Source organism: Strix aluco, chromosome 18 (genome assembly GCF_031877795.1).
Source record: "Strix aluco isolate bStrAlu1 chromosome 18, bStrAlu1.hap1, whole genome shotgun sequence".
Lineage (NCBI taxonomy): Eukaryota > Metazoa > Chordata > Aves > Strigiformes > Strigidae > Strix > Strix aluco.
The window spans coordinates 3518614-3532979 of NC_133948.1; the positions used below are offsets into that span (position 1 = coordinate 3518614).

Genomic DNA, 14366 nt, shown 5'->3' on the forward strand with positions numbered 1-14366 from the left:
GAAATTCTTGATCTCTGTCCATTTTACAGGACATTATTGTTCACTTTATTGGCAGAAATATGAAGAAGTGGATGACTAGCTTGAAAATATTGATTAAAAGAATGTGTTAAGATGATTGTTGATAAACAGTGAAATGTGTAATTTATATACTTCATTAAGTTAATATGCAGTGATAGATTTAGAGCACTGAGAACTTCAAAGATACCAGTCAAAGAGGAGTTGCTTTGTATCGATGTCTATTTTATGTTATTCTGAACACTTGGTGAAAAATAGACATTTAGGATGCTATTGTTTAAATATTCCATTTGAGTGAAAACATTAACATTTTTCTTTTCCACAGAAGTATCTTTCCCTAAAATTCCAAGTTTAAATGATCTCCACAAACACTGCAGTCCACATTACAATTAAAATTAGAGATGTATTTGGTAAAGGAGAATGGATTAGGTGGAACTTTATTTCCATCTTTAAATTATTTTATTTATTATAAAGTCACTGTTAATTGATGCAAGGTTGGGTAAAGCACTTTTAAGCTAACTTGATATCTTTGATAAGAATACAAGTCTGGTGGGTAAGATTAATAGTATTGCTATGGTTGACTTTTTTTAAGACCATTGACTCTTAACTTGCACCCTATTTTGAAGAACAAACAAGGCAGGAAAAATTCAACATAACCTCTGCTAAAAGGAGTTTATTGAAACTTTTAGAAAGAAAATTATTCAGGGAATCATCACCAAGTGGATGTGTTTCTAATCGTGACATGCCAAAAATCAGTGTTTGGCTCTTTCTTATTTACATCAGATACCTGAAAGAAAATAGCAAATGATCACTGGTGAGATTGTCAGGTGAAATAAAAATTGGGGAAATGACTGAGCAATGAGGAGAGCAGACTGTTGATTCAAAGTGACCTTAATCGCTTAGTAAGCCAAGTCCATGCCAGCAGTATATATTTTAAGGATTAGCCAAATGCCACGGTATTCCTCTATGAATAACGTATATTCAACTTAGTTATAGCATGTGGGACTCTTTTCTAAGAAGTGACTCCGAAAAGGACTTGTGATGTAAAAATTATAGAACTGGAGCTCCCGGTGCCAAAGATTTGGTGCTATCCATGCATTTATTTATTGAAGAAAATGGAATAGAAGAGTTATATTACCCTCTTTTTAGCTCTGATATGTCCATGACTGCAACACTGTGTCCACTGACCAGAATTCAAGAAGAATGTTGAAAGGTCAGAGAGATTCCAAAGAGCATCAATAATAAATATAAACATGGAAAGCATATCTTACAATGGCAAATTCTGGGAGCTTTTTAGTTTTTCAGGGAGATATCAAAGGGATGATTCAATGATAATCTGTCAGTGTTTGCATGTCCCAGGCCTCTGTTTAATACAGAGAAATTGGAAATGAAAGCTGTGGAGGGAATAATTTCAGCACTCTTAGTGAGGATGATGGCAGAAAGGGAAGTGAAGGCTTTGATGGGGGTGAATGCCATGTGGAAGTCTGTTCTAGATGTGCCTTTGCTGTGGGCTTCCTATGTGATATTAAATGAAGTCTTGGCAGGTAGTCTATAAAATGAGTGCTCCTCTATTTTTTTTTCTTCCCCCCCCCTTTTTAAAAAAATCAGTTGTTGTTGCAAATGGTTTTGATAGAAGATGCACAATTGGCAGCCTGTAGAAGGAAAAGAAGTAGGGATCTGAGTGCTAGGTGAGTGAAGATCCATTCACAGAATTATGTAGAGAAACATGCCTCTTTCCTACATGACTGAGCAAGCACTAAGAAACTTTTTCTCCCATCCTTCTCTTTGTAATAATAATAAAAAAATTTGAATGGAAAACATGAGGAGTTGCTCTTAATAGCTCCCCACATGTAAATACGTGGTTGGCAGAACCTTGCTAAAATAACCTTAGGGCACAGAGCCAGACTTTCTGTGCAGCTTACGTATGTAGATTTTGTAACCATAAGTCAATGTTAAAACATTAAAAACAGAATTTATATGTGTAATGGAAAGATTTAAAGTATGCTTGCTTTTCTTTCCTCTAGCCTGGGAATTTGAAAAAAATAATGTTTTTCACTGAAAAAAAATTAAAACAAGAGCTGCCCTATATTTTGTTCTTTAAGGTTCTGTTAAGCAGCAGAAATGGTTCTTAGGTAGTTAATTCTTCATATGTTGAATTGTATAGGAGGAAAAATATATCTAATGTATTTAGGAAAGAAACTACATTAGTCATGAGGGATGTTGACATCATCATGTCTTTCCCCATCAAGCTGTCAAGTTTTAACTTGCTTCCTTGCTTGTGGCACTGTGAAGAATAAGCATGATGCAGAACCGGTCAGTGTTTAAAACTTGGTAATAGCTCTCAGGTTATCTGAGAACTAAATCTAGATAGTGATCAAGGTTATATCCTGTGAAGTCAGTAGGTCCCTGCTCTTATGAAAGCAGTTGTTTAGGCATGGTTGTTTCCTGCGATTAGTGTCATATCTACAATAAATTAGTTAGGCATGTACATTTTTATAAGAAAACTGGAGTAGTGCAAGACATAAGTATAGGCTATATATGCAGATTTTTCTTGCTACTAAGAGGAAAACAAGAAATTAGTTTGAAATAAAAATATTAATATTTAATATCAGAATAATTTAATTGATATCACTTTGATTTCCACACCAAAGCTCTTGGTTATAAATATGAAATTGGGAGTTGTGTTCCTAGTTAGCTCTGAGGTGATAATTCAGCTCACAGTGTATGTGGGAAGCTTTGCTGCATTTGCAGAGGTGGTAGATTCCTAGTGAGACATTAAAATGTGGTGCCTCCTGCCCAGCTCTGTCGTGGGCTGAGGAAGACTGGAATTGAGTTCTTCTGGAAGAAAGAAGTGGGAATTCTCTCTCAGGAAGTCCAAGTGTGTTCCTCAGGGTATAGCTGTAGTGCCAAGTACATAATGGCTATTGCACACACAGAGTAACTCCGCTTACCATTCGAAACCAGTATTGATGCTGTTTGTTTTGCACAAAATAAATGACCTTTCCACGAAGGGGAAAAGATCATGTGGTAGTGTTGCTTTTCATAAACACAGAAATCAACAAACTAAACTGCTGCAAAAGAGGAATTCCCGCTCATTTTTAGTTTGTGTTGACTTGACTTTGTTAGCAACGCAGCTTTCCCTAGGGTCTGTTTTCTTTCTTCTAGTTCTTGAGGCTTTCTCAAGAATTAATGGCTTATTTCCTCTCTGGCAGCTAAGCTGAGTAGCTTTCCTTTCAGTCTGAGCTGGGAGCAGAGGGTGAGGAGGATCGATCAGTGCAGTGTTTCTGGAGCTAAATGGTGGCAGAATAACGGGGCCCCTTTTCCTAGGCTTGTACTTCACTTTGTTCTGACCTTCTCCTTCTGTCAGTCAGTGATATGGTCAGCAGGGTTTGGCAACCAAAAACTCCGCTTTCACCTACATCCTTTCCCATCTCTGTGTCAGCAACACCAGCTGTACTATTGTATCTCTGTACTCAAGCTTTTCTCTGCCTGTTCAATGTATGAAACACAGAGATTGTGAATTTTTTGTTTTTCTTGACATTTCCTGGCAATTCCATATTCTCCCAAAGATGGAGAGAACTGCCCTCCCCCCAAAAAACAACCCAACCCAAATCTAGCAAGTAGTTTTAAAAAGTACCTGGGATACTTACCTTTTAGTCATCTAGATCATGAAAAATATTCTGAAATACCTATTCCCACTCTCATCTGACATATAACATCCAAGTTTTACTGTAGTCCTTGGCACAGGTGTCTCGGAGGAGTAATTGCACTAAACTGCCTGTTGTCAGTGGAAGACTGTGTAATGTAATTTAAATAGATGCTTTATTTTATTCTATCCCATTTTTCTAGCTGTGTATTGTTCTTATCTATATGCACCTGTGTTTATTTATAAATTATCTGTTAAGGAGGCGAAATTACTCTCCCTAGCAAGAGCCAGATCATCATAAGCGTGGTGACATGCAGCCTGAATCAGGCTTGAGTAGAGCAAAAGTGATAAATGGCGTTGCTTTTGTCAATGGAATTTTTGACATTACTCAGGAGTTCCTTCTTTTTTTTCCTATTTTATTATTATTTTCAGCATTCTCAGTCTATATACTGTCCTAAGATTAAACACTTGTTCTTGCAAGAAAAAACAGCAGGCTATTTACAGGGAGGCAATTTGTAAGTATTACAGCAATGTATAAAGACCCTTAAAGTAGGCATACATTAAATTCTGCTCATTTTAAGGCCTTTTTAGATGCCAGATTGGAATAAAGTTTTATTTTAAGGGAGAATTTCCAAGGATATAACAAATTATACATGAGCTAGACCAAATTAAGATCTTTGTACAGATAAAGGATTCACCCTGAGATAATTTCTGCCTGTAGATGAAGTCTTTCACATGAAGGAATGACCTGTACAAGCTGTGAGTAGGACCAACTTCTGGATGCTTGCTCCACTGCTCCAGACAGGGAAGTTCAAAGGGATACAAGCTTTGTAAAACAAGCTGTGACATGCTTTGCAGCCCCTCATCTTTCATGTACATAAGCAAAGTCTAGCTCTTAACTTTTAAAATTTCAGAAGAATGTAATTCACAACACAAAAAAAGTAATATAGAATCCAATGTCTTGATGTGTTTAAGACACACAGAGGGTTAATGGCTTTCTGTATCAATGCTGCGTGTTAAATTTTGCATCTGATTCAGCTAGAGTTTCATGTAAGAAGGGTTTTACTTGTTTATTGATGAAAAGAATCTGTCAAGGAGTTAATAGTCCTATGTTAGAGATACAGATGGATAATAATACCTATTATAGTGTTTAACATCCAGATTAAAAATCTAAATCAAGTAACTACCCATTTCTTTGAGCGTTGAAAAGAAGACTCAAATGTTACGCTGTTCTTATTGTAATGTGCTGCTAAATACTTTAATGTGTTGGTGAAATCAAACTTAATTATCCACTACATTACTTTTATAGACGCCCACTGATTTAATTTGTTTTTAAGGTTTAATGAAGAAACTGGAAGAGGAGATAAATTTCAATTCATACCTGGTTACTGAAAAAATACCTAGAGAGCTTGAAAGTAAGAAGAATTCAGCATATTTCTTACAAAAGGTGGTTGCAGAGCCAGCTATGAGTCAATCTGATCTCAATGTACTTGAAATCAAGGTAAGTTGACCAAGGTCACTCTTTGTGTCCCGTAGCATAGTCTACGGTTCTTATCCCTGCTTTATATCCTTGCAAAAATGTTTAATTCCCAAAGGAACAACACTTCAGTTGTAAAACAAAGAAGATGTGTTAATCACTAAATGCAAACTCTCAGAGAAGTTTTAAAAAAACCCCCACAAAACAAACCCCAAACCAAACCCAACCATATCCTTAAATGCTATTTAGAAAATTGTGTTACCAATTTGCTATGGCATGAGCAGGGATGTTAATTTAGCGATAAAGGTTTGATTTTTCTTCTCTTCGGATTTTGCTTGTTTTAAACTCTCACAGACATCGAGGGAGTTCATGCCAACATACAGAGTGTTTATGGCACGCTGAACACCATTCTCTGAGTGATGTATCTTCATAATATTATGTCTTAATCGATGTGCAGTGGCTCAGAACTCCTTAGTGTTTGGAACAGGTCTATATCTTTTGTTTTAGTTGGTAAGACGAAAGAAAATCTGCGGATCAAATACTTGATCTACCTTTCCAGTTTTTTTCTGAAGTTAAAAGCAAATGGTGTTAGAATGAGCAAAAAACCTTATTCGTAGTATATATCCAAAATGTGCAGAGGGATTTGTTGCCACGGAAGTACATTTATATATTTCACTCAATGAAGTTTTCATGCTTACATAATCCTAAATGAAAGATTAGATACGTCATATTATGTTCTAGAGGAATTTAGAGGAATACTAATTATTATTATTTCTATTGATGATGGTGAAAATTTACAATAATACTAGCTAGGGCAGGAAGACTAGTCCTACATACTACTAGGTACACTGTTCAGTATAAAGATCTTCTTTTATCAGTTTGTTTTTAATATTCCCAGGATCTCCAACTCTGGCTTTGCTCTGAAAGATAGATAATGAGGAAACAGAGTATTGTAATAGATCAGAGACTGATTTACCCATGAGCATGAGTGCTGCCGTCCACAATTATTCTTGTGTCTTGAAGCAGAGAGAGGTTCAGCTACTCTATCAACATCAGAGCAGCCTGTGCATTCACACACAGAACATGCCAAAGTAATGTAATAAAGAAATGCCCACAGGTTTTCTGGATCAGACAAGAATCAGCAGTCAAGTGTCATCAAGAATACGTTCTATTCTAAGGTTAAGACTACTTTTTACAAAAGTAAAATCAGTGACAGCCTAATGCATTTTGGATTCCAATTGTTACACTTTTAAGGATGACAGCATTATTAAATGGTAGATTAGGTCTGAAATAATAAACTAGCTCTGTGATTCAGCCTCTGCTTTCCCAGTTTATTTCTTCTAATCAAAACAGTATTTGTGGTTGCAGTTATTTCTTTTAGGCATAGCTGAAGCCCTGTTTTGCACCTTTCGTTTTCAAGAGTATTGTTGGGTTTTTGGCAATATTTTAAAAAGCTTCAAGGTTGGTTGTTTTTGTTTTTTTTTTTTTTTCTCTTTCTCCATGAGGTAACCTTTTAATTTGTTATATTTTGGAAGTATGTTTTTCTTAATAGATAATAAAATCATGTCATATACTTGGCTGTTATCACTGTGTGGCCTTAGACAGCATTTTTTTTTAAAGTCAGTCTTCTATTATCTCAGTGTCTTAAAAAGGAGCTGAATTGCACTAAGCGTGCTACTATTGTGCATTCTATAATATATAAACCAGGAATTTATTCACGGAAGGGAATTTTTATGCCATCTTCAAATTCAAGCCTGTTCTACCACTAATAGCGTTTGTAAAGGAGCAGAATTTACAGGAGATTTTTTTTTCAGGTGTTGGAGTATTTTTAGTCCTATTGAACACTTTATTTGAATTACTTAGCTTTCAAAGTACATGGATATTGCTCATAGAAATGTTAGGGTCATGCCCAGCGCTGTACCTGCATTACATTTTGACTTCATTGGATTTCAGCACATACTTATACTGCTTGCTTATCAGCATTCATCTAGTTAGCAGAGAATTAAAGGAAGGTTGCTAGGGCTGTGGTTTCCATGGCTGATGAGAGTCCCAGTGGAGCATTAAGTCAGGACTGGAAAAGCTGGAATCAGTACACTGGGGTAGCTGTTTATGAGTTTCTAGATGCAGTGGGCTCTAAAGCTTCAGCTAGAATGAGGATCAACAATTTGAGACTGTGGACAAACAGGTGCATTTTGTGGCAGTAGAAAGAAGGTACCGTAGAGCTGGAATATGACAGTCTGTGACTCTTCAAAGTATTGGTGAAATTTGCTATCACTTAGTCTTTATTTGCTCCCCTTTAAACTTATGGTAAGTGGTTGAGTGAAAACGAGTTTTAGTTAAGATTAATAAAATTATATTTTTTACACAGTATGTGACAACATCAGTCTTTTTTCTGTCTGTACCAATTCACATGCATTTTCTCTCCACATACACCAGTTTACTTCATTTTCAGGGCCAACATCATGCTTCTGCCTTATCATAAAGGCACAGACTGGAAATCCAAAAACATAGCCTCTTCCTGGCCAATACTTAATGACTCATTGAGTTTTTTGGGTTTGTTTCTCTGTTTTAAAAATGGAACTAGCTGGATTGTAAATCTGGTTTGCAAAGCATTTAATTCTTGGAGAAACCAAAGAAATAAAGCTCCATTTCCTTAGTTTTCTACTCTGTCTTGCAGATAAATGATGTGAATGCACAAATTAATCAACTTATTGAGAAAAGAATGATGAAGTATGAGCCAATTGATAGTAAATTTTCCATGTATCGTCAACAGGTAAGAAGGGACAAAACATTTTTTAAGCAGAAGCAGTAGAACAATTTCAGTCACTGATTGCTTTGCATACTGACTTTTTCTTTATTGAGCATAAATCGGTAGAAATGTGTAATAATGGAGGACAAAGCAAATAACTAGCTGTTGTACTTACGTATGTGTAGGGCTGAGTCAAACCATTGCTTTCAGTCGTGTTAGTGAGTTTGTATTGACTGCTGCCCATAAGCTGTTAGGTGTTGCCCTTCAGCTGCATCACAGTAATTCTGGAAGGATCGTTTTGGAGGAGCTATTTTGGTAAAGCTCCAGCTGTGGACAGATTCTTAAAAGGCAGCATGTGGGCTGGCTGCTGCAGTCAGACCTGGATGCAAGGCTCGCTTTCAGTTAGAGCCCTTGCTTGCGTTTGACCACATGCTATTTCTCCCGTTATATCTATTAAGAAGATATTCTTTGATTTTTTTCTTCCTGAGGCTATAAAATAGTCTATCTATAAAGTAGGCTGTCTGGTCTAGTCTTAGTAAATTCACAAGTTATCAAAAGGTTTTATGAACTCTCAGATTTTCAGAGCTTATGCAGAAATGTGATTTCTTTTCCGGGCAACCTGTACCGCTGCTAATTTTATTGAAGATTTTCATCATGATGCTTATGGTGACGGTTTAAAAAATAAAAAGGCTTAAGTAAAATGTATCAGTGGGAGGAAAAAATTGTGATAAAATATATACTGCGGTTCGATCACATATGCAATATGAAACGCACCATTTTGTTTTGTAAGAATTGCTCTTCTTCCCGAGAGAAGAGCCTGCTACATAATGTGCTGGTACCACAGACCAACTGGCTTCTGATAGAATTATGTTCAATGGAGGAACCACTCCAGGAGTTCAGGTTGCTGCTGTGAGTTGGAAGCATATGGTGGTCTTTGCTTTGTTCTGGTAGGGACTGGCTTCTGTTTCACAAAATAATCATATATATTGTACCGTAATTTGTCACTGCAGATACCTTATGAAGCAAAGAGCAGAGACACTAGCCCCCAGCAGAATTCTGTTAGATATATTTTTAGAAATAAAGCTGGTCCTTTTAACCTAGTGTGAGAAAGCCGGTGTGTATTTTGCTTCATTTTTTTCTTAAGTTTTCCCTTTCATATGAAGAGACCAACCATGCCTCCGAATTCATGCGCATGCATCTAAATTAATGTGTTGTGTTATTTTAAAATATTTTTAAATAGCATACTTTGGCAAGATAAAAATGCTTCTTTTTTCCCTGAACTAATATATACTTATGTTCCCAAATCTGTTAGCTTCTGGTCAAATGTTAGGTACCATTAAATATTCTGTCTTGTATAAAATACTGGGTTTTAAATGCTTTATCTTCTAGACTCCAAAAAAAAAAAAATCTGTAATCTACACTATTTCTGTACTATATTGCTTTATTCATCGTCTTCTAGCTATTTGCCAAGATTTAGTGGCTCAGTTCTGCTGTTAGTATAACATATTTCTGTAGGTTGGAGTAGGTTGGAGTTATAAAAATCTCTATTATGACATTTGTGAAATCTTGGATAACTTTCCAGTTAAGCCATGTTGGTGTATCTTACATATGCACAAAAAGGGACTAAGTAGAAGGAATGGAGCAGCTAAAATGCCTACCTCTTTCTTCAATGAAAATGAAAAAACGAGGTGAAGAAATGTAAATCTAAAATGTAAAATATATCAACACAAATCTGGGGGAAAAAGGGTATGCTTGAAATCTTGGCCGAACTGAAGAAAGTTGGGAGTCTGCATTCAACTTCAATGAAGTTGTGGTTTAACCCACGGTATATAATGAGTAATCGATGCTTTTTTCTTTGCAGTGAGACATGCTCATCACATTTCTTAATGAAAATCAGTTTCTGGCAGTCAAAATGTGGTTTCAGTGGTGCAATGCCTGAAGTTTAATGGATTACATTTTACTAATGATTTCAATAAGGCATTTTTTACCTTACTTGTCCATATGCATTTTTAATGATTGTGCAGGCATCTATAATTTCCCGGAAAAAGGAAGCCAAGGCGGAAGAACTTCAGGCTGCTAAGGAAGAGATGTCCAGCACTGAAAAGCAGATGCTACAGAAGACCAGTCAGGCCCATGAGTTAGAAGGCTCTGAAGTTCTGAAAGGGGATGAGGTATGCAATATAACGTGGCTATAAGGAAGAGGAAATTTGTAAGAGATGAATCAATTTTTGTTAACTCGCAATTTCCTTTTAACTGTAGGTTGCAGTAACTGCTTCTACAGTATCTTATCCATTTTCAGAGTATGTTGTCAAACTACGTGGCTTCAGCATTGCAACAGATTGGCCTCTTTTTTTAATGCACAGTTTTTGTCATCAAATTCCAAAATTAACATATTTGAAGACTTTTTTTTTTAATGTGCAGATAGTACAATGCTGTCTGGTGCTTTCAAATGCTTTCCAATATTTATACCGCATCAGTGCTTGATTTGTAGCTATTTTCAAATTATTAATTCAATTATTCACATCATACCTAATAGATGGAAAGATACACGAGGACTTAACGTTGGGCTGTCTTAACATTCCAGACTCTGAGTCAAAATAATGTCAGTATCATTACAATGGTGTGATGATCAGTAACTAATTATAAAAGTCAACAAGGCTAATGAAGGGATTAGGAGTTCAAGTGATAAATCATGTAGATTAATTTTATTATTTGATGTATATTAAAAATCTGCGTTACTATCCGTTCTCTATATATGATCATAAAGCACAATACCAGCAATTACCAGAAATGAAGTTAGTCCTGTTGTATTTATTACCTGCAAAAGTTTTTACTTAAAAAAATTTTTCCTAGACCCTCCTGAAGTTTAGCTGCAATGCAGACTTTGACTAGCACAGTGTAGCTCAGGCAAAGTTCTATTTGAAGCTATACTTACCAAAGTGGCTTCTTCTTCTTTAAAAGTTTGCAAAGAATAAGTCTGCTGCAGCTGGGTAGTGGTTTGTCAGCAAAATGAATTGACTTTTCTTAAGACAATAATTTTTCTCAGCTTGGAAAAAGCCTGCTAAGTGTACTTACAGCAGAATCACTAAAGCAAAGAGTATTTTAGCTGCATCATTCTCTGACTTAATGTATCTTTTCATTCCCTCCACATTGTGTTAATTTGCACTGCCATCATTTATCAAGAGTAACACTCTTCGCTTTCTTTGTCTGTTTCTGTGCTTTTTTTACATACTACTCAATGCAGGGAACGCCTTTGTAGAAGGAACTCCCTTCCTGATCCCATAAGACGTGCCTGCTCCACAAAAATCAGTTCTCTTTTAAAGGAGCTTGAAAGAGTGAATCACGTATGGAAACGTGTATGCGTACGCTGTGTATGTGCACACTCGTACATAAAGGCTTCCTGTATAATATGGAATCTGTGCATATTTCACTTGTGCCTTCTTGCTTTTCTTCCCTTCTGTAAATCAAGATAAAAACTACAGGTGGAAGCAGAGGCACAGAGACTTTGAAGAATTAAGACGTTGATTTCTCTTACCATAACATACATTGCACAGGTGTTCCATAGGTAGCAGTAATAAGACCACTGCATTAGATTTCTCCCCACTACGAGGTTTTCAACCTCAGTGAGCATGTTGCTAAAGTCTTTCGCAACTTTTTAAGTAAAAATAAAAACAGAAAGCAGACAATCTGTGTTTCATGACATGTGATGGGAAAGAAGTGTTTAATTAATCAGCGAGAATGTGTTACCAAGACAGCAACATATGTTTTACATTATCTGTAAACACACTGTAAGGTAAGAAGGCCCGTTCTTGAGGGGGACAACATACTCTGGTCCATAGTAATTCAAGGAGAGCAGGGTAGCAGGGAAACATGACTACAGAACCTCGTAAAAGGCTTAATAATGAAAAATTCAAGTTAATTGTCTTACACAAGGAAGAGGCTCAAGACAGAAAAAAGACCTGTCTTGAACCTAACCTGCATTCCTTTTGTTCAAGTATGATCTGCTTTTGACTTTTTAAGACTTTTCAATTCTTCATTTTGAGGAGTGAAGAATAAGTGACTGAACACTTTGGACAAAACCATCCGCTTAAAATAAGGAATGTTTGTCTTTTTGTAAGAAGATTTCCTGTTTTGTAAAATACTTTCTGCGCACTGGCCCAAAGAAGCTGATATTATACAATCTGTGTCCTGTTCTTATTACTTCATTAGGTGTACTGTAGTGGTACTCACTGGCACCAGTGTAAAGTAGTAAAAAGTGTTTCCTGTGGCTAAAAACTAGGAAAGGATTTGAATTTGTGGTGATTTTGATCACTTCTTTTTCAAAGGTTGCAGATTCCTCATCTGGAAAATGGAGACAGTGATATTTAATTCTGTTGTAAACGTCTGCTGCCAAAAATGCTGCGTAGGACCTTGGTGCTGTAGTCTTCGTATCTCCTTAAAGTACATTGCAAACTCATATTACAGAAACAGTTCTGCTTCAGGGTCTAGGTTGTGAGAAGACAGGACTGATAGATGAGACAAATAAGTTGGCAGGAAAGAGGTGATGAAGCAAAAGTGAAGTGAACAAGTTATCTCTCATCAGTAAGTCTCGGTTCATCACTCACCAGACAACCTTTTGCTATAGATTTGTTTCTGATGTGTTATGCTTTTAAATTTGTATTTTCTGGTTCAGTGCTCTGTTACTCCAGCTTGGAGCCAATACTGAAGGAAATCTTGATTAATGTAGTAGTGGTGAGTCACTGTTGTGATACATAGGGTCAGTGGGGACAGAAAGAGGTTGTACAGTCAACCTTCACTTTGCACGCTCTGACAGCCGAGAGCTTCCTGATGCTTCCTTGTTGCCATCAAACACATTTTACGTTTAGGTCCTCCATTTTCAAAAAGGAAGAACCGGGGCTTTTTAACAAATACTTTTGCTGTCTTAAGTTTAAAACAGACTTTTAATCCTACCATGTTTAACCTATCTAAATGCTACAGTTAAATCAAAGAATTCTTTTTCTTCTATACCCAGTTTTTCTCATCTTTGTCTCGCTTTGCTGTATCCTCTTGTATCATGGCACTCGCAAGACTTGGCAATTGAAGAATCGGTGCCTTCCTAACTTGTGCACCCCTACCAGTATTTGGATCTCCAGTTAAAGTCTTCTCAGCACTTCATTCACCAAAAGGTCAATTCTGGCTTATGTTTTTAGGTGCTAGTGTTTTGCTTTCCTCTCTAATCATAAAAAGGAATGTTCAGCATTCCAGTTGGTTGGAGAGGTGATACAGCTAGATACAACTTAGAAGAAGCAGCGGGGAATAACAAATTCATTTACATCAAGCACAAAAAGGTAGGAATAAATTGTCTGCTGCAGGGATTATGAAATCTTTTTAAACACTTCAAAGAAAGTACAATGAGCATGCGGTAAAGCTGGCAGGCTCCTAGCTGCAGCTGTCAGATCCTGAAAATTAGGGAATCAAATGTTGACACTTAGAAGGCTAGATGGTTCAATTACAAGTGATCCTAGGTAAAGCTGTGATATTTTTAGCTCTTTACACAACACATTGTACTTTTCAGAGTTCAGCATAGGGCCCCAAGAACCTAGACTTTCCCAAAGTATCAGAATAGAATAGTGTCATTGCTGTGCTTAGCTGCAGTGGTTGAAATTAATATGTTTTTGAGAAAGTGGCATAGAAAGTCCTATCAGTTTGTTAACAGATATGCAAGGTTTGCGTATGCATTTACATAAGGAGTTTAATTTTTTTTCATACATATGCTCATCCATGCCTACCTGCCCCCTGGTAAAACAATATAAAAACTGTTTCAATTTGCAAACAGAGAAAACAGTCAGTCTTGGACCATAGACCTTGTGACTTTTCCTCTAAAACTGTCGGGTCCATGTGAATCCACCAGAAACAGTTATCTAGCTCCAAACTAGGTGGATGAATTTTTAAGAAAGTAGCTATAAAGGAGCTCATAACTTGAGCATTAAATGGTTTAAGCCAGAACCCAGGATATATTATCCTATGTTTGCCATCTTTCTCTTAACTTTTCACTGAGGTTCTAGGTACAGTTATATTCCTGTCTGTCAAAGGCTTCTTACACATGAAAATAGGAGAGTAGCTGGTAGTCAAGTTGTGAGAGCAAAAGTGTCAAATCTGTAGGATTCTTAGAGAAGCCAGAAGCTTTTTGCTGTAAGAAGTTAACCATCGTTTAAGCCAAATGTATGCAGTGATTCAGACAAATCTGAACTGAACTGGATGCTCTTTCAGCACATGAATAAATCATCAATTTTATTGATCTGTGCATTTTCAGTGATAACTGAAAATGGTTTTTCATGAGAAATATTCTAATTGATCCAAATTATTAGTAATGGCTACTTTAATACTTCTTTCCTGACCAGAAGCAAGCACTCCTAGAAGAGATATCCTACTTAATGCTAATGAAGAATTTTCCTGATTGATCTGTCCAATGAGCAGGCTGTAGGGTACTTTCATTTTAA

General features: G+C 36.5%; 1 protein-coding gene across 4 annotated transcripts in view; it reads left to right on the top strand.

The window, feature by feature from the left end:
* Positions 1 to 14366, top strand: part of IFT81 (intraflagellar transport 81) — a 45938-nt gene that overhangs the window by 11128 nt on the left and 20444 nt on the right. For all 4 annotated transcript variants that reach the window (XR_012625605.1, XM_074843807.1, XM_074843808.1 and 1 more), the window contains 3 exons: positions 4999 to 5162; positions 7816 to 7911; positions 9912 to 10058. Coding sequence is in view for 3 of the 4 variants with exons in the window: in XM_074843807.1 (XP_074699908.1) it covers positions 4999 to 5162; positions 7816 to 7911; positions 9912 to 10058 (407 nt within the window). In the remaining variant the exon portion in view is untranslated. The remainder of the gene's footprint in view (positions 1 to 4998; positions 5163 to 7815; positions 7912 to 9911; positions 10059 to 14366) is intronic.